Consider the following 24,280-nt stretch of genomic DNA (forward strand, 5'->3'; position numbering starts at 1 on the left):
CATTCTTGACATCGGATAAATGAAATTTCATAAACTAAATACCAGACTCCTGCAGAATGCATACTGTGGTATGTTACACAACTAAGCTTTACATGCTGTGTACCTGTAAGTACAGGAAGTTACATAACCCACTGATGCAAACTGTAATCAGACGATAAAAATTAAAGAAAAAAATTGGCTTGCCTTCAAAGCTGTACTTTATTTTAGATCGTGTATCATATTTTATAAAGGAAATGTGAAAGCACAGACTTGGAAGCTATAGAGCAAATTAGCCACTATTACGTTTGAGAATTACGGATTTCAAAACAGACTCAATTCTGACAAATTGAGACAGAAATTGTAAAATGTAAAACACAAATATAATATGATTTGCTTCCATCTCAAGAAAGTTTACTTTTCAAAATGTATTCATGCCTGCAAACATTAGAAAAAACAATGAGACGTCAACTTGTAACAAAACAATAAAAAAGTTATCTTGCTGTGTTAACTTGCCCTTGGACAGTTGAAATAAATGCATCCTTTGTGGTTTGAAGTGCACTAAAACGTCTCTGGTTCCGTCCCTTGCCTGTGCCTATCCCTGATCTCTCCCTCCTTTATTCTCTGCAGGCTGAATAGTTTCTCATTAATTAATTAACATTCCTGTGCCACTGTGTTTTCAGAGGGCCCTTTGTTATGGCCCCACAAAACCTCTTTGAGAGCTTTTCTCATAGTCTCTCTCCCTCTTTCCCTCTCGCTTTCTTTGCTCTTTTCTCTGCTGGAATATCTGTTATCCTTTGGCCTGTTGTATAAATCAGTGGTTTATTGTGGTGCAGGTGCATCTTATGATTGTTGAATTTACAGGTCGGCACAATTAGCCTGGGCTTCTGCCTGCACCTGGTCAAATAACATAAGGGTATTTTAAATGTATCTCTAATTTTGTTTTGTGCTTGAATGTTGTGCGCCTTTTGTTTTTGACCAAACCACAATAATAATAATAAAAAAAGTTAGCCAAGATTATGGTATTGAAATGTTTAAAAAGGACCATGGTCTGTGTCATCCAACCCAACATTCCCATGCTGCTGGCCCTGAACCTTCAATACACTGTAAAGTCAAGGATAATATTGTATTGTGTGACTTTTGATACTGCATTATCATGATGTGGCCAATATTGTTCCTCCACGTTGTTGTTGTTGTTGTTGTACTCGTCCCAGGCTTTCAAAGTATGCAGACAGGTGTGTTCCATTTCAAAGCGGCGCGTTCCCATTGGCACGCATTTACATTGACTAAATGTGCCCTGGATACACCTGCAGAGCGCTCCACTCCCTGCGCTCCACCTCAGCTCTTGTTTTGCACTGCACCCTGTCATCTTTTTAAATGCTCTTTAATTGTCTGGCCCTGCAGCTCTGAAACACACAGCCCTGTAAAAGCCTCCGCATCTCGTCTCATGTCTTTCTGTCTGTCTCCGCGGCTGCTTTTCTTTTACTGTCTTTGATTTGAACATTTTGGTGCAATAATTGGTTTAATTGACCAATCGGTGCACCTTTATTGCACCAGTGTTATGCGTTTGTAAAGTAAAATGGTACATGACTAGTTTCACTGCTCAATGTGGACTTGTATGCAAAGTTGGAAAGATGATTAATTACACATGTTATTGTGAAGAAATGAATGTACATGTACAAACATAAATTCTAAATGATTCATGTTGAATGACCATTATCTATCAAAACTATATTCACCCCGTTAGAATTTACATTTTACCTTTGCAATTGTTTAGTAAGCCTATTTTTATTTTTTGTCTTATAGCCTATTTTAGTTTTGATCCTATGGCAGATTTAAATAGTTTTTCTTTTTGACTTATATAAGTTGTTATATAGGTTTATAATTTGTATCATTGTTCATTGTTTTATGTTGCACTGAATCCCCAAAGCAAGTTCCTATGTTTGTGAAAAGGAAAATTGCAGAAATGTCATGTAAACACTGGGGTATGTAATACTCAGTGTTTGTACTTCATACATTATGCTTGTAAGTACAAAATTCACAATTTGACAAGGACTTACCACCAATTGAGTCTTTATGTTTGATTGACAGGGCCTTTTATTTCAGTACCAACTTCAAAACATGTATTAAATTGTAGAAAGCAAGCTTTTGCAACAAAAACATTGACTTTTTCGGCCAAACATCATTAAACGATGACGTAATTTCATCATTGATTTATGCCGTATTTTCTTTTCCAATGAAGTGAATGGCTGCATCTTTGTGTTTTTGTGCACACCCGATCTCCACACAGTCTCCCTAAGATCAAAGCAGTGGCCCCTCACCTCGCCTCCCCCTGTGTGCAGTGCTGCTCTATGGGCTGTGAACACTATCCAAGCAACTGCAGCCTCCAAGACACAAAGACAAGAAGCCACCTGACACCTGAAGCCAACTCCAGAGCCTCTGTGGCTCTGCACACTCACCAAACGACCTGAATGCCCCACGGCAAGCTCATTCAGAGTGAGAGCGCCTATCCAAACACAAGTCAAGCTACGGTGTGAATCCAAACTGTGAGGATGAACGGGCGCGAGATCAAAGAATATGTTGTTGGTTTTAAGAAAATTAGATATAAGGCAAACAGGTAAACACATATGGCCTTCCAAATGTAGAGGATTGTCCATTTTTAGATATGAACTGAACACCATTTTAATGCATAATTAATCTAAGTCTTGTTCAAAATGGTTCCAATCTCTCTTAAAAACCTTGCATAATTTTCCTACCCTAACTAACTTCTTTGACTTTTTGTGGATATCTTGACTTACAGTAAATTTACCAAGGAATAAATCAGTATTTTTGTACTAAAAAAAAAGAAATTAACTCTCTGTTTCCTTGATGCCTGGAGTGCAATTGTGTCATGGTGCAGCTGAAGTGAAACACAGGTAGTGCTCAGCGGAAGCCAGTGAGACGCCTTGGGTCTGGACTGGCGGCGACCAAGGTGTGTTCTGTGGCTTTTCATGTGAAACCACCTGAAAGCACCAACAAAAGCTGCTCCTCCTCCCCCTGGATCTCTTCCTCTGCACAGCTCACAGTACAAAGACCGGACAGAATGAAAGAGTGATGGAGGGGGTGAGGGTGTGGGAGGAGAGGGTGGAGGCGTCGGGGTAGAAGAGAGAAAAACATAAGGAAAAGTGGTTTGCTCATTAATTAAGACATTATGAGGCGCCAAGAGTCTTATAGGTTTATTTCACGGATGGTCGTGACGAGTGCAGTTATTTTGTGACTTTGACAAGCGTTATGAGTCAGTTCTGTCCAGCTGAGATGGGTTTAAAGGTGCACAATGTAATGCCCGGTGGTTGAGAGGTTAAGGCACAGCACATATGCCAGGCTCCAAGTGCATCCGGCCTCAGGGTCCAGAGTTTGAATCCCGACGATTTACTGCATGTCCTCCCCTCTCTCTCATTCCCCATTTCACCCTGTCCTCTCCTGTCTAATAAAGCCTACAGGCAACAAAAATCGTTGAAAATAGTAAAGAAAAACGAGCCGCCTTATTGTAAGCTGGCTCACCTCTCCACAGATCTGACCTGTAACTTGGCCTGGTGATGTCACACTTGTTTGTAAGTTTAATGCAATATTGTACAGCAATAAAATGGTTCAAATACAAAATTACTCAAGCCAAAAGTAGCACAAACAAACTTGAAGTACCTGTTCAAAAATGTACTTGAAACGTGAAAAGTAAGTAAAGGAATTGTGCTGATCAACTCTAACAATTCCTACCAATTTCTATTTGAATGAATTGTGAATTGCTTATATATTATATAAGCATGCTAAAAATATGTAACCATCAAACTTGAAAATAACCTTTTTACCTTTCAGTCCAGTTAAAAAATGTAGTAAAGTAGAAAATACAGACACGTGCTCTCAGAAGTAGTGGAGTAAAAAGTACACTATACAAATACACCTAATTAAAAAAGTACACGTATCCAAACATTTTACATACAGTGCAATAGAGGAAAACGTTTTCTCTTGTACTTGTAAATATGAAAGTATCTTACACTGTTGCCTTTGACACTGAAGCCGCGTGGTTCAAAGTTGTGTGATATACGAGGTGCAACGGGCCGCGCGGGGCGGACAAGTCCCGGGACAGGTCTCCACGTGCAGAGACGCTCCATTTGATGATGACGCCATTCACAGGTCAAGTGAGAGGAACTAAGAACGACCATGACAGAACGCAATGACCGTGTACATGCTGCTCACGGTAAAGACAAGAGGTGTTCAGCGCATAGTGTTGTGCTGCGGCGCGTGATAATATCTGCGTGCGTGCCAGTCCACAGGGGAGTGACGTGGAATGTTAACAGTGACTGAAGTGCACTGTCTCCACACAAACACAACCTCATCCGAGCAGAACTCTTGATAGCTCTGTCTGGAGACGCAACACGTTCAAAACAGAAGGAATATTGTTGATTTCACGCTGGCCCCTGCAGTATTACTCACTCACAGTGGGCCCCCAGTGACAGGATTATAGATATTATAACCAAATGTAGCCGTCTGAGAGACTTGTGATTACTCAAGGCGTGATTATTATAATTACACTAACTACACTAACTGATTGTGGTGCGTGTCTGGAGAGGTCTTCATTACGAAAGACAGACTGAGTTGGGAACGTGTGTCTGGGTGTTTAGCGCCATCTGTAGGCGGAGTGGGGACTGTGCAGGTCATGAAGCCGCCAGCAGAGGGCGACAAAGCCACTAAATGTATAATCCCAAGTCCAGGTTTCCAACATGAACAATTCTAACAACACATCTAGTTATATGATGTTGTGTTTGGTTTATTTTTGTTGTTGCATCATTCAGACTTAAGTGGGTCCTATTTTTTATGATGTTGTTTCCCTGTGAAGAATGATTTATTTAAATGATTTAGTACAACATCCAGTTGTTTCAGTTTCGGATGCATCCAGGCTGAAGGTCAGTGCATTTACACACTTGCATTGGTGGTTGGTTCTCCCTGATATTCAACAGGGTGAGAAAAGGAGAAGTGTAAAAATTTTAACATCCCTCAGACACTGGTGTAGTTTTCTGTAGAAAGAGGAACCACTCAAACCGGATACTTCTTACTTCAAACTAATGAATGCTGACGGTCCAACTCTGCTGAAATTAACCGCATGTTTGGACTCTCCTAAAGGTGCCAAATGTACAGAACTGAGAAAGAAAAAAAACACTGGATGTGATTTCCTCTGTGAACCAGAAAGGCTACACTGTTACCTCTATTGTTGTTTGCCATCTTAACCCCATCACTGTTGATATTCGGTGGTTAATATGTTAAAAACACAACTATTTTCTGGCCACTACTGGCATTTCCTTGCAACAAGCATTATCCCTTTATTGTGTGAGAACCAAAGCTGAGAAATTGCATCTCCTTCCAACTTGTGGCCATCAAACCCCTGAGTCCCTACTCTGTTTTACAATATTCAATGTATTTATTTCACGTTTGTAAATGTAAAGTAGATATATTTACATTGATCACAGGTCCTATCTGGAAGACAGGAAGTACTTTGTTGAAATTGGTAGCTGTGTCTCAGACCACATGACCCTGACCTGTGGAGTGCCCCAAGGGTCAGTCCTGGGTCTTCTTCTGTTCAACCTCTACATGCTGCCGTTAGGTCAGTTGATACGCAGTGAAAATGTGTCCTATCACAATTATGCAGACGACACTCAGATCTATGTTTCACTGTCGGCAGGTGAATATGGACCAGTGGATTGACTCTGTCACTGCATCCAACAGATCAGTTTGTGGATGCAAAACAACTTTCTCCAGCTGAACTCAGACAAGACTGAAATAATCGTTTTTGGCCACAGAAACAAAGAGAAACTGTTAGCGGTCACCTCCAGAGTCTCGCTCTAAAACCTACAAACCAAGTTAGAAATCTGGGGGTAATAATGGACTCAGACTTGAACTTTAATAGCCATGTCAAATCAATAACATCAGCAGCTTTTTACCATCTAAAAAACATTGCCAAAATCAAAAATATAGTGTCTAAACCAGACTTGGAGAGACTTATCAATGTGTTAGTCTCTAGTAGATTAGAATACTGTAACGGCCTGCTCACTGGTCTCTCCAAACGAGCTGTAAAACAGCTGCAGTACATCCAGAACGCTGCTGCTCGGGTCCTGACTAGAACCAGGAAGTATGATCACATTAGTCCTGTTCTCAGGTCTCTGCACTGGCTCCCTGTGGCTCAGAGAATAGACTTTAAAGCAGCTCTGCTTGTGTACAAGTCTCTCCATGGCCTAGCACCAAAGTACATCTTGGGCATGTTAGTGACATATGAACCATCTCGGACTCTGAGGACCTCAGGGACCGGCCTCCTGCTGGTGCCCAGAGTCAGGACAAAACATGGGGAATCTGCGTTTCAGTTTTATGCAGCTAAAATCTGGAACAGTCTTTCTGAAGATGTGAGACAGGCTTCTACTCTGACAATGTTCAAATCTAAGCTAAAAACAGTTTGATTGATAATTTTTAATGTAGTTAATTTTATTGTATTTCTGTTTCTGTAATTTCTTTGTGATTTTAATGCATTTTTTCCTGCTGTGTGAAGCACTTTGAATTGCCTTGTGTATGAAATGTGCTCTACAAATAAACTTGCCTTACCTTGCCTTACCTATATTCCTTCTTATGGTCTGCAATTAATGTTTGTAGCAATAATAGTTCACCCTTGAATTGGAATCTGATGAGACAATTCACAATTCAATCCTCAGCCACTAGTGTCCAAAAAAGCTCTAATTAAAGAAAGTTGAATGATTATCTTTGTGATATTCACAATATTTTTTATCAGTATATTTACATTTTCGCCTTCAGAAAGATCTGTATCGCTTCTATGTTCCACCCAGTGAGAAAACACCACATATTATATGAGATGGAGTGGACACTGACAGCTTGTGTGAACAGTTTGTGCTGCTATTGTAAAACTGGACAGAAGAGATAACAGAGTGTTTAACATGGTTACTTCTATACTGCTAGTACAAGTTTTGCATCCAAATTGCTGGGTTTCAGGTGACATCCCAACACTCTTGGTTATGTAATACTGATCGGGAGCAGAGAAAATGAACAGATTTTTGTTGTAATAATAATGAGGCCTTAGTAGAAATGATCAACTTCAACATTTGTGAATTTACCTGATGGTCATTTCTCAGGAAAGTAAAATGTAATCAGTTTGGTAAATTAAACGGAGAGAGTAAAGCACCATCACCGTGTAGAATCTGAAAACCACCAATTCAAGGATGTCAGCTTCCTGTTGTATTCACAATTTAGAGACATTTCACCCTTTGATGCGTTCACGCTACATCACAACTTTCTACAATGCCTATAAATCAACACGGAGCTGGAGGGCAGGTTTTATGGTGGAAATTGTTGACCTTGTTTATGGTTTATATCTGGGTCAATCCACATGAAACAAAAACTGGCACAAACCTCTCCTACATCAGCATGAAGACGCCTCAGAAAAGGGTGGCGCCATATTTCAACCTCAAAGTCGTGATTGTTGTCGATTGAAAGATATTTAAGTCAAAGGAATAGTATGGCAAGTTTGTGGAGGCAATCTTACAAATAATAGTAAGGTTCTTTTGTATTTTTATTGAACAAAGATGGCATCACAGACATAAACAGACTTCCTTATGGACACACACTACTCTATACTGTATCTGTGTGTACAAATGACCCATAAGCCAAAAAAATGTGATTTGAAGATGATCATTCTTGTGTCCATCCTGATTTTTGGCCTTGTGCGCCTCTTATCTGGCCATAGTGCAGTGGCAGATGATTTATGCCCAGTCTTCTCTCTCTGTGTGGCAGCGATAAGGGGAGGGTTAGTGCGTCTGCCTGCTTTATGAGTTTGTTTTGTTTATTGAGTGCAGATTGCACGACGGACACTGGAGGATGCAAACAACCCTTCGTGGGAATGCACTGTCCCACCAGTTCCCAATCCCACTCCTTATCTCCTCGACATTCCCAAATGAGCCCAATGTATATGACCAGGACCAGTGCTTTTCAAACTGTGCAACTGCAGCGGCATTGTTGCAACACAGAGCAGTTTTGTTTTTGTTTTTGTTCTGATTCTGTGTGTGTCTTGGTAGATTTTGACTGATGTAAGCTTACTGATCGATATACAAGTTAGACCAGGTTTAATCTGGTTTTGACTCAGTAAAGTCCTTGTTTGTTGACGTTTGTTCAGTCTTTCTTTCTCCTCTTTCTTTAATTTTCAGTGTATGAAAAAATACACTGATCACAATGATACACCAACCCAAATTTAGTCATGTGACCCATGTCCCACTGGAATGTATCTATTTATTTATCGACCACATGCTGCTTGCACTGTTGTTTATGACACGAGAGGGGGTAATTTTCTACCCAAATGTGAAGAGCAGCAAACATTGTTTTGCATAACTGCACATATCGCTAACATGGGCATGTCCAACGGCCTCCTCACCTGCCAGGCACGCTCATCTGCCCATGGTCATCAACATCAGAATAAAAACCGTAGGTCCTCATTCAAATACATTCTCTAAGTAAATATGATACACAGCCTGGAGCACTAATTTATAGAATACGTTTTATAATAACTGTTCATCCCTGTATCCATTATATACCTCAAACTATTCGGGGGTCTGGTTAAACACACATGAGCTGAGCTGACCCTCTGCTGGCACTGGGGATTTCCCACTAACTCGCCTGTGTACAGGTGATTTGCGTATGCTCCGTAATCTGAAGGGTTTGGCTATAACTGTAACTCACCACACCTGGACGCACACAGAGGCCTTACCCATCAACCCATCAGTGATTAATCACACACTTTATGTCTGCTGTGCAGACTTCAGCTCACATCAAGTTATAAAACAAACCAACAACCTTTTTACAAACACACATATGTAATGTTTCATCTTCATTATGCAGTATGCTTAATGAAGATAAAAAATTTTGGAAACAACAAATGACAAGAAACCAAAAATGTTTTTCACAAAAATGTAAAAATGAAAATAACTAACTAAGTTGCACTTTCTGCACAGCTTTGTATATTACAGCTTTTAATAAACGCTCCTGGAAGTCTAGCTGTTTACCATGTGATCAGAATAATAAAAGGCTTTATTGACATTGTCCGTGAACAAAATTATCTATATGTAAAATAACAAGGCAAATAAAAGACATACTCAAAATAAGCTATTAGGAATAAAATAAATGTAAATACAGTTTTTCCTCCAGGTTATTTTTAGATGTACTGTCTATTTTTAGCCTCCAAATTCCCCTTTTGCCTAAAATAACAGATGTCATTCCTGGAAGGCCAGGAGTTAAACTACTGTTGGCGCGGCTCACGTGTCACCTGCTCCTGTGAGTCTTTAGTGCAGGGTCCAATGTCTTTGGCCTTATTACTCTGCAGGTGCAGCAGCAGTGAGAGGAATCTTAACCGTCGCACACTTCACTGCAGCACGCAGGGTTTTTCCAAACATGTTTATCAAGTCTGCACTATATTCTGTGAATTAAATTGACAGCGAGAGAGAGAGAGGGGGGAGGAGAGAAAGAAAGAACAAGAGAGAGAGAGAGAGAAAGTCATGTGTATGTGTTGAAGACGTTACACATGCTGTTGCCTCTCCGCTGGTGGAAAGTCATAAAAAATCGCGCCTAAAATAGAAAATGAAAAGGCTCATGATTCAACCAAGAACCACTGAGTCTACACAAGCCGGGCTGCATATTCATCTATTTGACTTTTCAGAATCAGAATCAGAAAGGGTTTATTGCCACTGTCAATAAACAAAATTCACAAACATAGGAACTTGTCTTGGTGATTTGGTGCAATGTAAAACAATGAACAATGAATAAGTCAAAAGAGGAACAATTTAAGTCTACCATGGGATAAGAATAACAATAAGCTATCAAATAAAACAATAATAACACAAAATAGGCTTAATATGTACACAAATGTTATACATATGTAGTGCAGAAAGTGAACAGTGCAGTGAGTGATTAAATTATGGTGAAAGTGACTTTTAAAAGGATAATTTCTTGAGTAAAACAAATTACAATGTTTGATTTGAGGTCCTTTTTTGTGACAATGACGTTTCCATTTTATTATTATTTTTTTTAATCTCTTTTCCACGTTTTACTGTCAACTTAATTCAATATTTTTACATTAATGTCTTAATTAAATAGTTTAGCCCTCATTTACACCTGGAAGTATTCTGCAACCCAAAACCTTTCTTTAGTCGTACTTGGTGTTAAAACAACATCAGCTTTACATCACATTAAATGAGCTTATTATGAGTCATGCTGGTAATACCATGATCGGCAAGTTGTGACGTGGAATGTTTTACTGGTACTATGCTTCTTCCTCAACTTGTTCTTGTACAATCCAAATTCAAATATAACTAGACAAATGGCCTGCACAGATAGACAGACGGTTTTATTAGATTACATTGTTGGTTAAATGACCTTGTACATCAAATCTTAGCGCTTGTGCATGTTCAGATGATCGGAAAATTAATAATATTTGTTCTGTGTTTGGTGCCGTACTTCACAGTTTGGTTGGTTCTGGGGTTTCATAGATTTCTCTACAGAGACGTTTAGCTGTCAGACATGCACAATGACAATGACAATGACAATAACACGCAAAATTCCTACTTCTGCCTTTACAGCAAATAAACAGTGCCCACCTGAGGCTCAAAGATACTGGAACCTCCAGCCCATTTTAACAATCAAATTTGTCATCATCATACATTTATGGGAACATTTAAATCAAACTCTGGTCAAATAATCGAAGAAAACTGCTTTTTCGTGTGAGAAAATGCTGACTCTGCACTGTGCAAAAGGGAAATATCCCCGTCACGAATAAAGATGCAAGAAGAAAAAAAAAGAGGAACCAACTTCAGACACAAAACACTGCATGACTTAATGACGCCATCAAGACGACCTCAGTGATGCAATGATACAAAGGAGGCAATAATGGCTCTGGATTTGGGCTTCCCCAACGTAAAAGCGTTATTATTGATTTAAAATGAGCCAGTTTAGGTGGGCTTTTATGCGAGTCATCTGAATGGTTTTGAGTTATGTAAATGTTCATTTCCACAGTGACAAAACGGTGAGGTAATGTGTGAATGAATCGAAGATGGAATGAAGTCAGGCCAGCGCATTCCTGCAGTAATATCAGCCTAAAATACACACCAAGCAGCAAACATGTCCTCGAAATTTAGTTCAAGGGGTTTTTGTGGCGATGAAATACACAAAAGCACAATAACATCCTTTATTTAAACACATTATATGAATATAATGTCAATAAATAGCAAAATATATATGTATATAATTCAACATTGTTCTGTTTTGGCTTTATTTATTCATACGATTCTTTATTTGTTTCTCTGCAATAAAAATGTGTTATGAATGAAAACTTAAGGCAAAAACAATATTGTGGTACAAAGCTCCTCCCACTGCTGGTGTGACTAAGAGAGAGGAGGAGGTTGTGTTGGGGCCGTATATAAAAAGTGAGCCAGGTGCGAGGATCAACAGGTGAACGGGTCTTTTCACAACTCTGCTGCTTTTAACACATCGTAGTAAAACGCTGGAGGAAGTAGGTAAACATTTTCCTCTTTCACAGTCACACATTTTGTTGTGGTAATGTGTTTGTTGCCATGTGTTTTCACCGTTTTGTTGTCGCTCTTTTAATAGGAACTACTGTTTAGGCTTTGTTTTACTCTGTATTTATTTTTCTTTCCTATAGGTATCATATTTTCGCCGGTCTCTGATGTTGGCTGAGATGGAAATGGTGAGTTTATAGTATTTTTTGTTCACTTTTTAGTTATAGTCGTGTGATGCATGCGAGGAGCTTGGAGACGAGCATAAACACTTGCATAAATTTGATAGTCAAAACGTAATGTGCAGTTATCTTGCTTATTCTGGCATCTCAATATTAAACAAATTATGTGTGCAAAGCATGTTATAAAAAGGTCTTTGTTTTCTTTAAGCACACAGAATAATAAGATTTTTTTTGGAATAGGCACAAACTCACTAAACTCTGAGAGGATCATTTCAAGCTGTGTGTGTGTGTGTGTGTGTGTGTGTGTGTCACATACCTTGTTGTCATTCTCACCTTCTTTTCCTTGCAGATGCCCCGACTGTGTCATGTGCCAAATGAGTCCATTCGAGGGGAGTGGGCCGCGGTGTCCTATCAGGAGGTGGATCTGGAGGTAATCGAGGAGTACCTGCAGGAGCACTCCCTGGAGGTCCAACCTTTCCACACAACCGCCTCACCTTCTGCTGCAGTGGGTCAGCACACGCTCACCCAGCACCTCCAGGGCACCCGGGTCATCGGTGAGTCCAGGGTCCAGGGATGTTGACTCTTCACGTTTGATATAATAGATAGAGGGATTGTAGTATGTGACAGAAGATTTACAAACTATTGATCCAAGCGGTTTAAGAGATTACTTGGTTATTATGCACCATGACAATTTGAATAATACACATTTACAAAAACATTTACACATGGTTGGTGTAAAAACAATGCTTATTAGGGAGATTTTTGTTTTTTGGGTGATAAACAGCTTGTGACATAGATAATGCACAACTGTGAGTGCTACGAGTGATTTGTTCCATTGTTTTATACCTCTACAGAGTACAGTAAAAACAGCTGGTCTGGTCTGCACGCATTCGAGTGGCACTACGGACCTCAAACTCCCAACGAGAAGTATCCAGAGCAAGGCCACCCTCCAGCCAGGCCGAGCCCGCAGGAGAACACCTGGGTGAGTGGAACAATATCACATCATACAACGGGTCATCATAAGTGTGTGTTTGTTTTGGAGTCGTATATCTAAACCCTCGAACTAAGTTTCTGTACAAAAAAAGATTTTAAAAAGTACATTATCTGTCCAGGGTCATGTTGTATATCCCTATGAGACGCCATATGACGACTCAGACTCCCAGTCCAGCAGTTCCCAGTATCAGGAATACCCAGATTTTCCCTCTCCAACTTCAGACATAGAAGATGGGAAAAAGCCAGACTCAAATCTAGCTCCACTCTCAGGTACTGCTTTTAATAGCACAAAAAAGCCAATGTGGGTTCTTGTTGTGTTTATTTACATCCTGTTTTTTGTTCAGGAAAGAGGAAAGAGCGCTTGTTCCAGTTCTTGTTTGAGATGTTGCAGACTCCGTCCATGCAGAGCTGTATTTGGTGGGTTCAGTCTTCCACGGGCACTTTCCAGTTCTCCTCCCAAAACAAGGAGCGTTTGGCGCAGCTGTGGGGCCGGAGGAAAGGGAACCGCAAGACCATGACTTACCAGAAGATGGCGCGCGCGCTACGGAATTACTCCCGCACCGGGGAAATCCAGAAGGTGAAGAGGAAACTCACGTACAGATTTGATGAAAAGACTCTGAAAGGACTGCAGGCATCCACCAACGTCTAGAGACTCTAGCATAACTCAAACTCTAAAGCATTATTATAAGGATCAGTTCATCCATTAGCAATAAAACATTGGTTCGTATAAAACTATTATAATTTATCACCTGTTATTATTTCACTCTAGGCCTACTGTTAAATTATTGGTGAACATAAATTGAACAACTATTTATTAATGCTTGTTGTTAGTGAGTTATTCAAAGTGTCACTATGTCAGCCCATGCAAATGGAATTCAGAGTAAAATGTTTGAATACGCCCTGCGACAAGTTGGCCACTGTCCAGGGTGTACCCCGCCTAAGGCCCGAAGTCACTGGGATAGGCTCCAGTCACCCGCGACCCCGAAAGGGAACAAGCGGTAGAAAATGGATGGATGGATGGATGTTTGAATACTGAGTATTTGAAAAACAAGTAAACATGAACTTTCCAGTGGAAAGTCGTAAAATATAATGGCTTCCAAGAGTTTGTAAATCAAAAACATCTACTTTATAAGTAGACATTCACTGTTAAAATAACGTTTTATTGTTATCTTCCTGATTTCGTTCATATTGTGTTCATAAATGTTTCCTTTTTGTGTTTTCATACATTGAAATAAATGTAATGTGATTGTAATTTTATCTGAAAACAATCTTTTGTATGACTAATATATATATATATATATATATATATATATAATATAAGTATTATATTATATAAATCCATATTGAAGTATGTGCGTCACACTATCTAAGTCTGGTTAAACAGTAACTAACCTAACGTGAACATGTTTTTGCATAATGCTGTCATTTAATTTTCATGCAAAAATAGTAACTGATATAGAGATAACAAACACGACACAGGCCACAAATTGTCAACAAAATCAATCATATCTTGTCTTTAATAAGATTTTACAATAACTGTATAGTTGTGTACTGCGCATAAAATAAATACATCATAACAATAATGATAAAAAAAAAAAAAAACATTTTACTGGGCAGAACAAATGGATCACTATTCACAGAAAACAAGAATGGCAGTTACTGTTGGCTCTGGGTTTGATTACACAGGGTTAACTGTACACGCTCCTGTGTTTGAGGTGCAGTGAGGTGTGGCCATATGTGCTTTGTCCTTCATATGTTTAGTGATGTCAGTTGGCCAAATTGACCTTACTGGTTTAATTTTAAAGCATAATTGTCAAACAGTGTTTACAATATAAATTTAGTTAATGTGTAAACAGAGGCAAAAATAATTAGTTGATCAATCCAGACTGAGCTTTGCAATCTTTTTTAAAAACACTAGAGGGTGATCTACACCTACACTCTTCCCCCTTCTCAAGCCCAGAAATGGCACTTTATACAATTTCTAAAATATGTATTTGATTATTAAACAAAAACATTACAAACGGCATCATACATGGTGTCAATCATATTTATTTCAAAGGAAAAGTATCTTTGAATTTGAGTGAGTTCGTCCGGGAAGGCAATAGACTGTATAGTTATCGCCTGAGCAGGGGGCAGACCCACCCACCAAACTATACAACCTACTACCTCACCCTGACAGAGCTCAAGTCCACCGTCCAGGTCAGCCAAGAACATAAATGAGCCGTTACTGTCTTTTACTAAACTGAGTGGAAGGTAGAGTGGGATGTGTCCGTCTGCAGATGACAGTGGGCGAGCGGCTGACTGAGCTGTCTCCTTGGGAAAGACAGTAGATTGTATAGTTATCTCAAAACGAGGTCAGAACACCCCACAACTATTCAATCTACTACCTCAGCCCCTAGGACAGATTCACGTGGTCCTCACAGTGTGATCCTCCATTACAGTATTACTGCAAAAAGAGACAGAGAAGGTATCACTTACATTGTACTGTGCATAACATGCTTAAGAGACTGACCGTGTCACTACACCAAGTATTTCCTAGATTAACAATCAAAAGGTCATTTTTAATGAACTAAAATTGACTTTACATATTTTGTCGGACATATCAAGTAAAGGTTGGCCAAGTATGAAATATAAAAAGTGCATTTATATATAAATGTATATATTTAGCCCAAACATGGCGGACTTCTCGTTCAAATCTGCAGTTTCCATTAAGCCAGGAAATCAACTCTAAATCATCTCTAGCTATTTTAAAACTATTGAGTATGTATTGGTGAATATTAATTGTGTCTAGAAATCAACAAATACCACCAACATTCCTATTTTGTCAATAATCACTCTATTGCTAAACCTTCCTAACATTTTGATATTTTTTAGCCATGAACCAACGCTATTAGAGGCCAATAGCTAATACAAACAGTGATGTGTGAAAATCAAGTTCACTAGATTGCAGAGACTTGAATCTGCAGCATGAAAATTTGCTTCAGTTTTTGCAAAATTCTCATCTCATTGAAGTGGGCTCTCCTTAAGTAGCTGCTCCGCTCGCTCTCACACCACGGCTAACGTGGCTACCACCAGCTGCCTCTAATTCGGTACGAGTCCGGGATTCTGCCTCCAAAACAAAATGAGGAAACAAAATGGCGTCAAACACATCGGCCATTTTAGGTCTAAAATTCATTGTAAAAGTTGGCTTCACAGTTTCTTTTCCAAGCCTGCTATCTCGTGGAGAAATACAGCCATTCTTGCACAAAGTGTCAGAAAGTCGGGTAAGTGCCAAGCAATGGGACGGTGCCAACGGTCTGAGACACAGTCCTGTCTGGTCCTGAAAATGCACAAAGTTCACGTAATCATATCTTTGGTTTGTACTGCACTATTGTTCTGTGTAGGAAAACCGCACAACTTGCGAGGTTATTGGTGTCCAGAAGGCTTTGGTGATTGTGGTTGCTGTGCCACGTTTCCTGTCAGCACAGAAACATCAAAGTCTGCCTCTCTGGCAGTCAATGATGCAGTTCATGCCAAAAATGTCCATTTGCTAAATACTTTTAATAAATATTTTGAGCATGCTTTCACAGTGTAATGTAAATATGGCAAAGGGCCACTGAGTTAACAGTGCAGTGGCTAAAGGGTTTTAATGGGTGCCAAACCTGGGCCTCAGTTTGAAGGAGAGTGGTTTAGGAGTTACACATCTTGCATAAATTACCATACAGGCACAAACCTAGCGGACTGGCCCAGACTGGCCAATGGCTAGCATGCAGCAGACCCTGATAGTCTTATTCCCCACGTCCAGACAGACAGAGGAGGGGGCTGTGTCCTGGCATGATGCCCGACTGCTAACGTGTCAGTGACAAATCTACAAGCTGCAATCGACTGCCAACAAATGTGTCTGAGCTGTTTACAGAGGCCAGAGAGTGACAAAGTAAAGCACAGTGAAGGCCACGAAGCCAAAGAAACATTCAAATTAAATAATTTGGGTTTGATCAAAAGCTAGATATGGGGGACTCTGAACATGACGTGTCAAAATACACTGACTGTTTGAGCTGTCGTGGAAACACAGAGCTAACTGTCACTATTGGCACTATTGTCTTTGCTATTGTGCACTGGGGGCACACGGCTCTCTCAGACAAAGCTCTGTCCACAGCTTCTCAAAACTGTACCAGCTCTGACTGACTTGTAGAAACTAAATCAACATGATTTAATCAGTTAATCTAATCGACATGGGAAAGACAGCGACCGTGACTATGTATTAAACACAGTTTTAGTGTGTGTGACCTTGTCCTCTCCTGCCCTCTGATAAAGCTGCTTTTCTGACTAACCAGGACATAGATATTTTGTGTCACTTCCGGGTAATTGTCATGGCTTCGAATTAATTTTACAAAAAATATGTTTAAAACATAATTTTATAAATTAGAAAAATATATATATATATATTTTATAGAAGACTAACTAAATAAATCCTTCAAAGTCTGCCGTTCTTTTTGTAGAAGACTTAATTTATAACAAAATACATGATTCCGTTTTTATAAACCATAAAAACGATTAAAGATCTAATAGAAATGTAAGATAACAATCATTCCATCAAAACAATGCACACACAGCGTGCAGCGAGGTTACTCCTTAGCCCCACACATAAATGCAAATCACATAAACATACAAGTCAATTAACAAATCCCTGAACACGCGGCACATTTTGCAGCCAACACAACTCTCTTCAGAAGCTGATTTTCAGAGGAAACACGGGCAGGGAAATACCTATCGTTCTGCATGGTCCCTGCTCCCTCTGTGAGACAGGATGAATGTTTGGCACAGAGATGGCGGAGGGGGCACCAGACGAGCGCTTTGTGCCAAGAAACGGCCAGTGTCTGAGTACCAGGCTGAATTTCAATGAGGAAGGAGGAGGTGTTGGTAATGGTGGGCAAATGAGGAGAAGTCAGGAGCTTGGGTTGGCAGAGTTACCCACACACAATTCTGTACAATGATGTCAAAACATGTGAAACTATAAACTGGACACACACCTGCTTCCCAAGGAATGCTGTACCTAAACATTTACAGCGGCACAAAGCGAGCTTGTTGTGTTTCTCACTGGCACAACGCCAACTCTCATGTTTTGTATATCCTCATTAAACATGTAAAAAGATGTGCAGATCAGGTTCGGTAAAGGACGTATTAGTAACCAGAAAAAACAAATGAAGTTGACCTGCCTCTAAGCCATGTAAAATGTACTGTGTAAAAATAGGGCTGCAACTAACGATTATTTTAGGAGTTGACTAGCAATTATGTTTTTGGAATAGGCACTAGATTGCGATTATTTCTGTTGTACATTGAGATTTTTAAAAAGAAATGTTTAACCAAATAAAGATTGAAGTATGGTGAACGCTTCTCAAACACAAGTGACATTTTCATTGAATTATGCCACTGTCTTAGTTATAACAAAAGGTCTTTTTGTATGTGTTTTAGAGTCTGTATAGTCCAGATAGGGATTATGCCTATCAAAGTACAACTACAATAGTTTTCTTTATTGTGGACTAAGAGTAAGAATGTTAAAAATTAAATCATATAATTACTGGTAAAAAACAAGCATACTAGTTACAGGTCTGAAGTTAGATTGCTGTCAAAGTATCTATGAAATCCCCTCATAGTAGTTATAGCTCAAACCTTAGATTCAGTTGCCTTTAATATTTAACACTTTTTAATATTAGAAGATGTATGGTTACTATGGTTTCCGTCATTTTGATGGCTCAGATGCTTGGCCTGACATGTTTCTACACACCCACGCAGCATTCAGCAGTGCACTCTGAAAATGCACCAAGCGTGCACACATAGACCAGGTTATTTATTCTGATTAGTACATGTAAACAAATGTACAGAAGAGCACAAAGTGGTGCACATGTCAGGACCAGCAGCTGCAGCTTCCTGCATGAAAAGACAAGCTTCCTGTTTCTCTTCTGCAAACCATAGCCAAGATATCTACCAATCACCAGCCACAATATCAACCAATCAGGCCGGGTGAACCTGACTGCCTCTAGGAGGAAAACTCAGAAACATTATGGGGCAACATGATAAGTTCATCTGAGGATAGGTCAGGGGCGGGGACAGCACTCTGTAACTCCTACCACTCTATTTGTCTCTACTGCTCTTTTTCCCTGCTTCTGCTCAGCAAATCTATTCTTTAAAGATTAAAAGTAACCATGTCTAGTTGCTACACAACACATGTTTAAAGTGTTCAGGTTTTAATGAAGAACTTCTTGTTCATGCCACGAATGCCTTTAATGATTGAGGTGAGCTATGACAAGTATGCTCCTAATTTGTGGGGGGTATGTTGTGAGGGTCTATCCTCGTTCACCGCTTATTAAACACGTGGCACAAAGGCGCCATCTTAACGCCAAGCCTTATTTAGACTTAAACTATTTACTGTAAGATATCTAATCGCCTTCCGTGTATAGACACCGACATTAAGGCAGGGTTACATTATATATTCACATTATAGATTAACCACTAACTTGCAGCACTCACACATTTTTGAATGTCTATTTGGGTAAAGTTAAAGCTAGTTTACATTTCCGTTTCAACTTCCTCTAAAACATTACCCTGTTTACAGTATCCTGTGGCCTATATAGAATTATAGTGTCAGGGGAAGTTATGCAGATGCAACCTTTCGACAGGCTATCTGTTGATGGTAGAAAGATAAACCTCATGCACAACACATGTCTGCAACAAACACTGAAAACGTCATAAAACATAGCACTGGATGATCTGTTTCATGAACATGGATGAAAAGATGTGTCATGATCGTGGTGTGTGAGCACTGGGCACTGAACAGCCTCTCGATTCTCACACCAACTAACATCATAAGTTATGCACAAATCTGGCCTTTTGGTGAAGGATAGAGAGCAAATCAAGACTTGCTCTCTACAAGCTACACCTGTTCATGAAAAAACCTTTGAAAGTTTGAGACGCCCTGCGCCAGAGCCAAGAGCAGAGGAAAGCTGTTTTGGGACGACACAGAGAAAGCCTTGGTGAGAATATGGTCAGCATGGAGTTGAGTCTTTCTTAGCTCCAGAAAAGTTTAGCCTACTATAATATCGAACCAAAATGGCGACAAGCATAGTGCGGCGTGGCAGTTGGCGATGGAAGGCACGCTTTAAAGTAATACGAGCAATACAAACAGTAAAGAAAAGGCCCAAACCAAAAGAGCAATAAGAGGGTAAAGCAGTGGCGTAGATGGGAAGAGTTGTCGCAGTAGCTATAAGAAAGGCCAAATACCTGGAGCCTGTAGGCTACATGAGCAGCGGGCTGGGCTGCAGGACTGGAGCAGAAGAGGGCCGTGATGGCGGGAAGAAGGAAAAAGAGAGGAATAGAGCACACCCTCTGAGAACTACACCCCTTTCCCACAATCCCCTCCTCCTGGCGTGAGTGCGTCTGTCCGTACGGGTGACACAGGGACGTCTGCTCAAGCACAAGCTCCCACAAGTTTCAACTACAATAAGACAGAACTCAAATTCACTTACAATAGACCCGCAGTTGTTTCGGACACACCAAAAGACAAACGCGAAACAGGCAGATAGGCATTGGATAATACAAAACACAGGAGTTCGCCAGTCTTCGGATGGCCCGAAGCTCTGCCCTGTGTGCTGTTTGCCTTGCTATGCCTGCCCACTCTGGCATCACTGCCAAGCGGGAAAAGAGAAATAGGAGGGAAGGAGGGCAGATACACAGAAAGAGGAAGGGAGGGACATGCTGCTGTGAGAGAGAGACATGGAGAGAGAGAAGAGTGAGGTGGACTTACCGAAACAGAGTTCAGGAAAAAAGTGTCTACACAAAAACAGAGGACACACGCTTTGAGCTGAGCGGCTGGTGTGACACGAAACAGCTGGGAGCGCTGCGAAGCTGTCTCTTAATCATCGAACATCCAAAACGCACCTCTACCTTCCTGTTGCACTGTACTTACACTACACTACACTGCAGCCACACAGACGGCAAGGCAGAACATCAGCACTTCTGCCATATTGTTCCATCCCATGGCACCGTGCGCCATTTGGGCTGTTAAATTTAACTCTCACAGCTGCCCAAGGAGCTCTGTGAGACTTACTGTCTTTCTGATATCTTTATTGTCCCCGATTGTGTCCGCATGTCGGTCAAATCGCCCCCTCTCTCTCTTCATTTTAGCCCTCCTCAGTGGGAGGAGCTGGTGGAACTTTAGCGAAATGAATAAATGGGCAAGTCGGTCGGATTTTTTCACTTTTTTTCATCTGTTTTGGCATTGTTCCCAGGTCTTCCTTTGCTTACTCACATCCACAGGCTGATATTTTTGGACAGAGCAACCCGTCGCCTTTAGATGACCTCAATCACCGGACAAAATAACCCCATCTGTTCAAATAGAAGGGACGGCCCCAGAAGGGACGGCCCCCAAAGTTGTGACATCCACCAATGATCGAATATTTTATTGTCAACTGTATCCCTCGACGAGCGACCAATCAGAGTGCGTTTTGAAGCTGACGTCAATTTGAAAATGTACTGTACACGTCTCATTCACGGCGAATCCACGGCCCACTTTGTGTTTTTTCCTTTTCTTCCATCTGTTTTAGAGACCTGTAAGTCATTCTTCAACATATGTATTTGAAGAGATCTATTTGTCAAGCTTTAGGCATCAATCACTCACCACATGAACTGAGCAAACCACAAATCTCCATCTTCGCTTTTAAACTCCCCAAGTCTTTTTTCTGGAAAACGGGACAAAAGGACACACACTCTTTTCTACTGTACAATACAGTGCAAACAATCCGGCTTCTCCCATAGCAGCTCAGATTCAGCGAGCAGGTTGGACAGCCCCTTGCACCTTACGTCACGTCTCCTTTGTTGTTTATGAATTTATTTCTCTCCTCAGCTGAACTCTATGAACCCAGCGTCCCTCGCACCCTCCCTCCCTGTCCCTTCAGTGCTGTGTGTGCTAGTCTTACCCCCTACCAGCGAAGGCGGCCAATACTGTATACAGAAAAGACTAGAGACAGACAGACGGACAGAAAGAAAGAGGAGGAAGAGTTGCAAACGTTAGGGCTCGGATGTCTTTCTTACATTTGCGTTTATCCTGTGATCGTGCTGCCGCTGGCTCTTCTTCCTGTTTGCCTTGTAAAAGTTTCAGCTGCACAGTAGTCCGGCCTCTTTTGGCAGCCGCCCAGCTCTTGACTCTGGTCGCTCACAAGAAAGAAAAGAGGGAGGACAAATATAGTCTGCGCTGTACAGAGTTATAGAAAGTGTACTTGAGGAGAATGATGATAGGAGAACATGAAATATACAGATACTTTGCTTAGTATTGCTTTTATATACACTAAGCGATACTATACTTGAAACTGTACTAGTATACTTTAAGATAAAATTACATTATAAACTTTATCCACAAAGCTGAAAAGGTTTGGCCTCTAAGTTGGAATAACTGTGTATTAAAACATCTTATTAAATAAAAATCAAATGTGTTCAGCCTGAAATGGGCCACACTGCAGAAAATGACCTTATATGATACAAGGGAAACATAAGAGAAAATCAAGTATTCTTATTAAGCTATATTATGTCTGTTAAAATTGCAATACACAATTATATAGGCTATTTTATTTTTACACATGTATAGGAGGACTTTGATTAAAAATGATGTCAACTACATAACAATTCATCCTGATTAAGTCATAGATGTGTTAGTCGGGGATATAATGCTGTGAGTCTGACAGCTGACTCTGATAACAGTATTTTGGAGATAGGTCACGCCAGGACTCACTGGTTTCCATGAAGTCAGTAAACAGTTCCCATTATTAGAGCTCATAGTCTACTTCACTAAATAAGACTGTTGTTTATAGGAGACTCTTGTTTAACATTACGACACATGTTCAATGTAGGTCATTTTGTATTTGTAATCAAAAGTAACTAACATAGATAAAAGTATTATAACCTATATGTTTTTATAGTTTAAGAATGTTATTGTTAAATAATGTGTTTCAACATGTGTCAGCTCACGTTATAGGCCTAGAAATAAAAGTGAAGGTCTTTCTGCTTCTTACACAAACTCATTTTCAGAATCAGAATCAGAAAAGGTTGATTTCCATTGACAATGAACAGAATTCATAGACAGGAACTTGTTTTGGTGATTCAGTGCAACATAAAACAATGAACAATGAAAAAAACAACCTATATAAGTCAAAAAGAAAAACTATTTAAATCTGCTAGGACAAAAGGTTTAGGATAAAACAAATATAGGCTATAAGACAAATAAAAAATAGGCTTACTATGTACACAAAATATACTGTAGTGCAGAAAGTGAACAGTGCAGTGCGTTATTAAGTTATGAATGAAGTGACAGTGTTTAAAAGTGTTCATGATCCAACAGCAGAGGGAAATAAACTGTTCATGTGGCAGGAGGTTCTGGTCCGGATCGTGGCTCCTGCATGAGAGTGGCCCCTCAGTGAGAGGACTTAGTGGCCCTGCACTGAGAGGACTTAGTGGCCCTGCAGTGAGAGGACTTAGTGGCCCTGCAGTGAGAGGACTTAGTGGCCCTGCACTGAGAGGACTTAGTGGACCTGCAGTGAGAGGACTTAGTGGACCTGCAGTGAGAGGACTTAGTGGCCCTGCAGTGAGAGGACTTAGTGGCCCTGCACTGAGAGGACTTAGTGGACCTGCAGTGAGAGGACTTTTCATTGGCTATAGTCGTTTTGAATTAGCTTTTTGTCCAGCAAAATCCTCCTTTTTCCCCTGAATTTTTACCCAGTCTCAGAAAGACAACATTTGTTCTAATTAGCAGTAGTTTTGTGCGAGATAAACTTACCTGGATGAACCTGTTGCTGAATGGATTCATATGACCATTGTAGTACTTTCATGAATTGTACATTTTCGATTGTAAATGTCATAAATTGGTGTGAGGACAAAGGCTCGAGTGCAGAGTCAGGTGGTCTGGACCACAGACTGTAGAAGGCCTGAACTGCAGGTTTAGGTCGCATTGCGCCATCTAGTGTCTAAAAGGTGCAAGTGTAGGAAATGAATGGCCATCTTAAGAAAGAAAGGAAGTGATAATTTAATAAATCCATAGAAGCAAAAAAGAAAGAGAAAAAGATTGAAAGGCGTTATTGTTAAAAGTAGGGGTTAAGGGACTTGCAGGGGCCCTTGGGGCCCTTGGGGCTTAGGCTAATCTCTCAAAAAGCTGCTCTTATTGGTCTTATTGGCATTGACTGCCCTCTAGTGGTGACAGATCATACTGGTCACAAGTGGTTGGACCGGTTTTAGGTTTTACAACTTTAAAACCTTGAGTTTGTTTAAGCTGATATATGCCATGGATCTACTATATCATATATGCCCTGACCCCGCCACATGAACTTATTCTGTTCATATTGAATTCGTGTCTTTTCACCTCTTCCATGTGTTCTTTTCTGATACAGTCACAGATACTTTACTTATTCCTCCTTATTCCTGGAATATGTGGCCTATGTTGTAGTGTAAGACAGTCAATGGAGACGGAGGAAGTTCCAGTGTCTCTAATAGTCTCTAATAAAACATCGTGTAATCCAAATATAG

General features: G+C 40.3%; 1 protein-coding gene and 1 long non-coding RNA gene across 2 annotated transcripts; one reads left to right on the plus strand and one right to left on the minus strand.

Annotated features, from left to right (window-relative positions):
- Positions 1-11,503: 11,503 nt before the first annotated feature.
- LOC140362474 (transcription factor PU.1) lies at positions 11,504-13,870 on the plus strand. Its single transcript, XM_072448572.1, has 6 exons — positions 11,504-11,561; positions 11,708-11,752; positions 12,093-12,297; positions 12,598-12,725; positions 12,856-13,006; positions 13,081-13,870. Exons 2-6 carry the CDS (start codon positions 11,732-11,734, stop codon positions 13,383-13,385), a joined length of 810 nt encoding a protein of 269 aa, XP_072304673.1. The 5' UTR covers positions 11,504-11,561; positions 11,708-11,731; the 3' UTR covers positions 13,386-13,870.
- Positions 13,871-14,714: 844 nt separating this feature from the next.
- LOC140363357 (uncharacterized) lies at positions 14,715-20,980 on the minus strand. The gene is made up of 2 exons (XR_011927142.1): positions 19,994-20,980; positions 14,715-15,182 (listed from the first exon to the last, which is right to left on the minus strand). It is a non-coding gene; the product is annotated as an uncharacterized lncRNA (long non-coding RNA).
- Positions 20,981-24,280: the final 3,300 nt, after the last annotated feature.

The sequence above is a fragment of the Eucyclogobius newberryi genome, unplaced genomic scaffold (genome assembly GCF_026437365.1).
Source record: "Eucyclogobius newberryi isolate DKJ021-1_F unplaced genomic scaffold, fEucNew1.0.hap1 SCAF_17, whole genome shotgun sequence".
NCBI classification, from domain to species: Eukaryota; Metazoa; Chordata; class Actinopteri; order Gobiiformes; family Gobiidae; genus Eucyclogobius; species Eucyclogobius newberryi.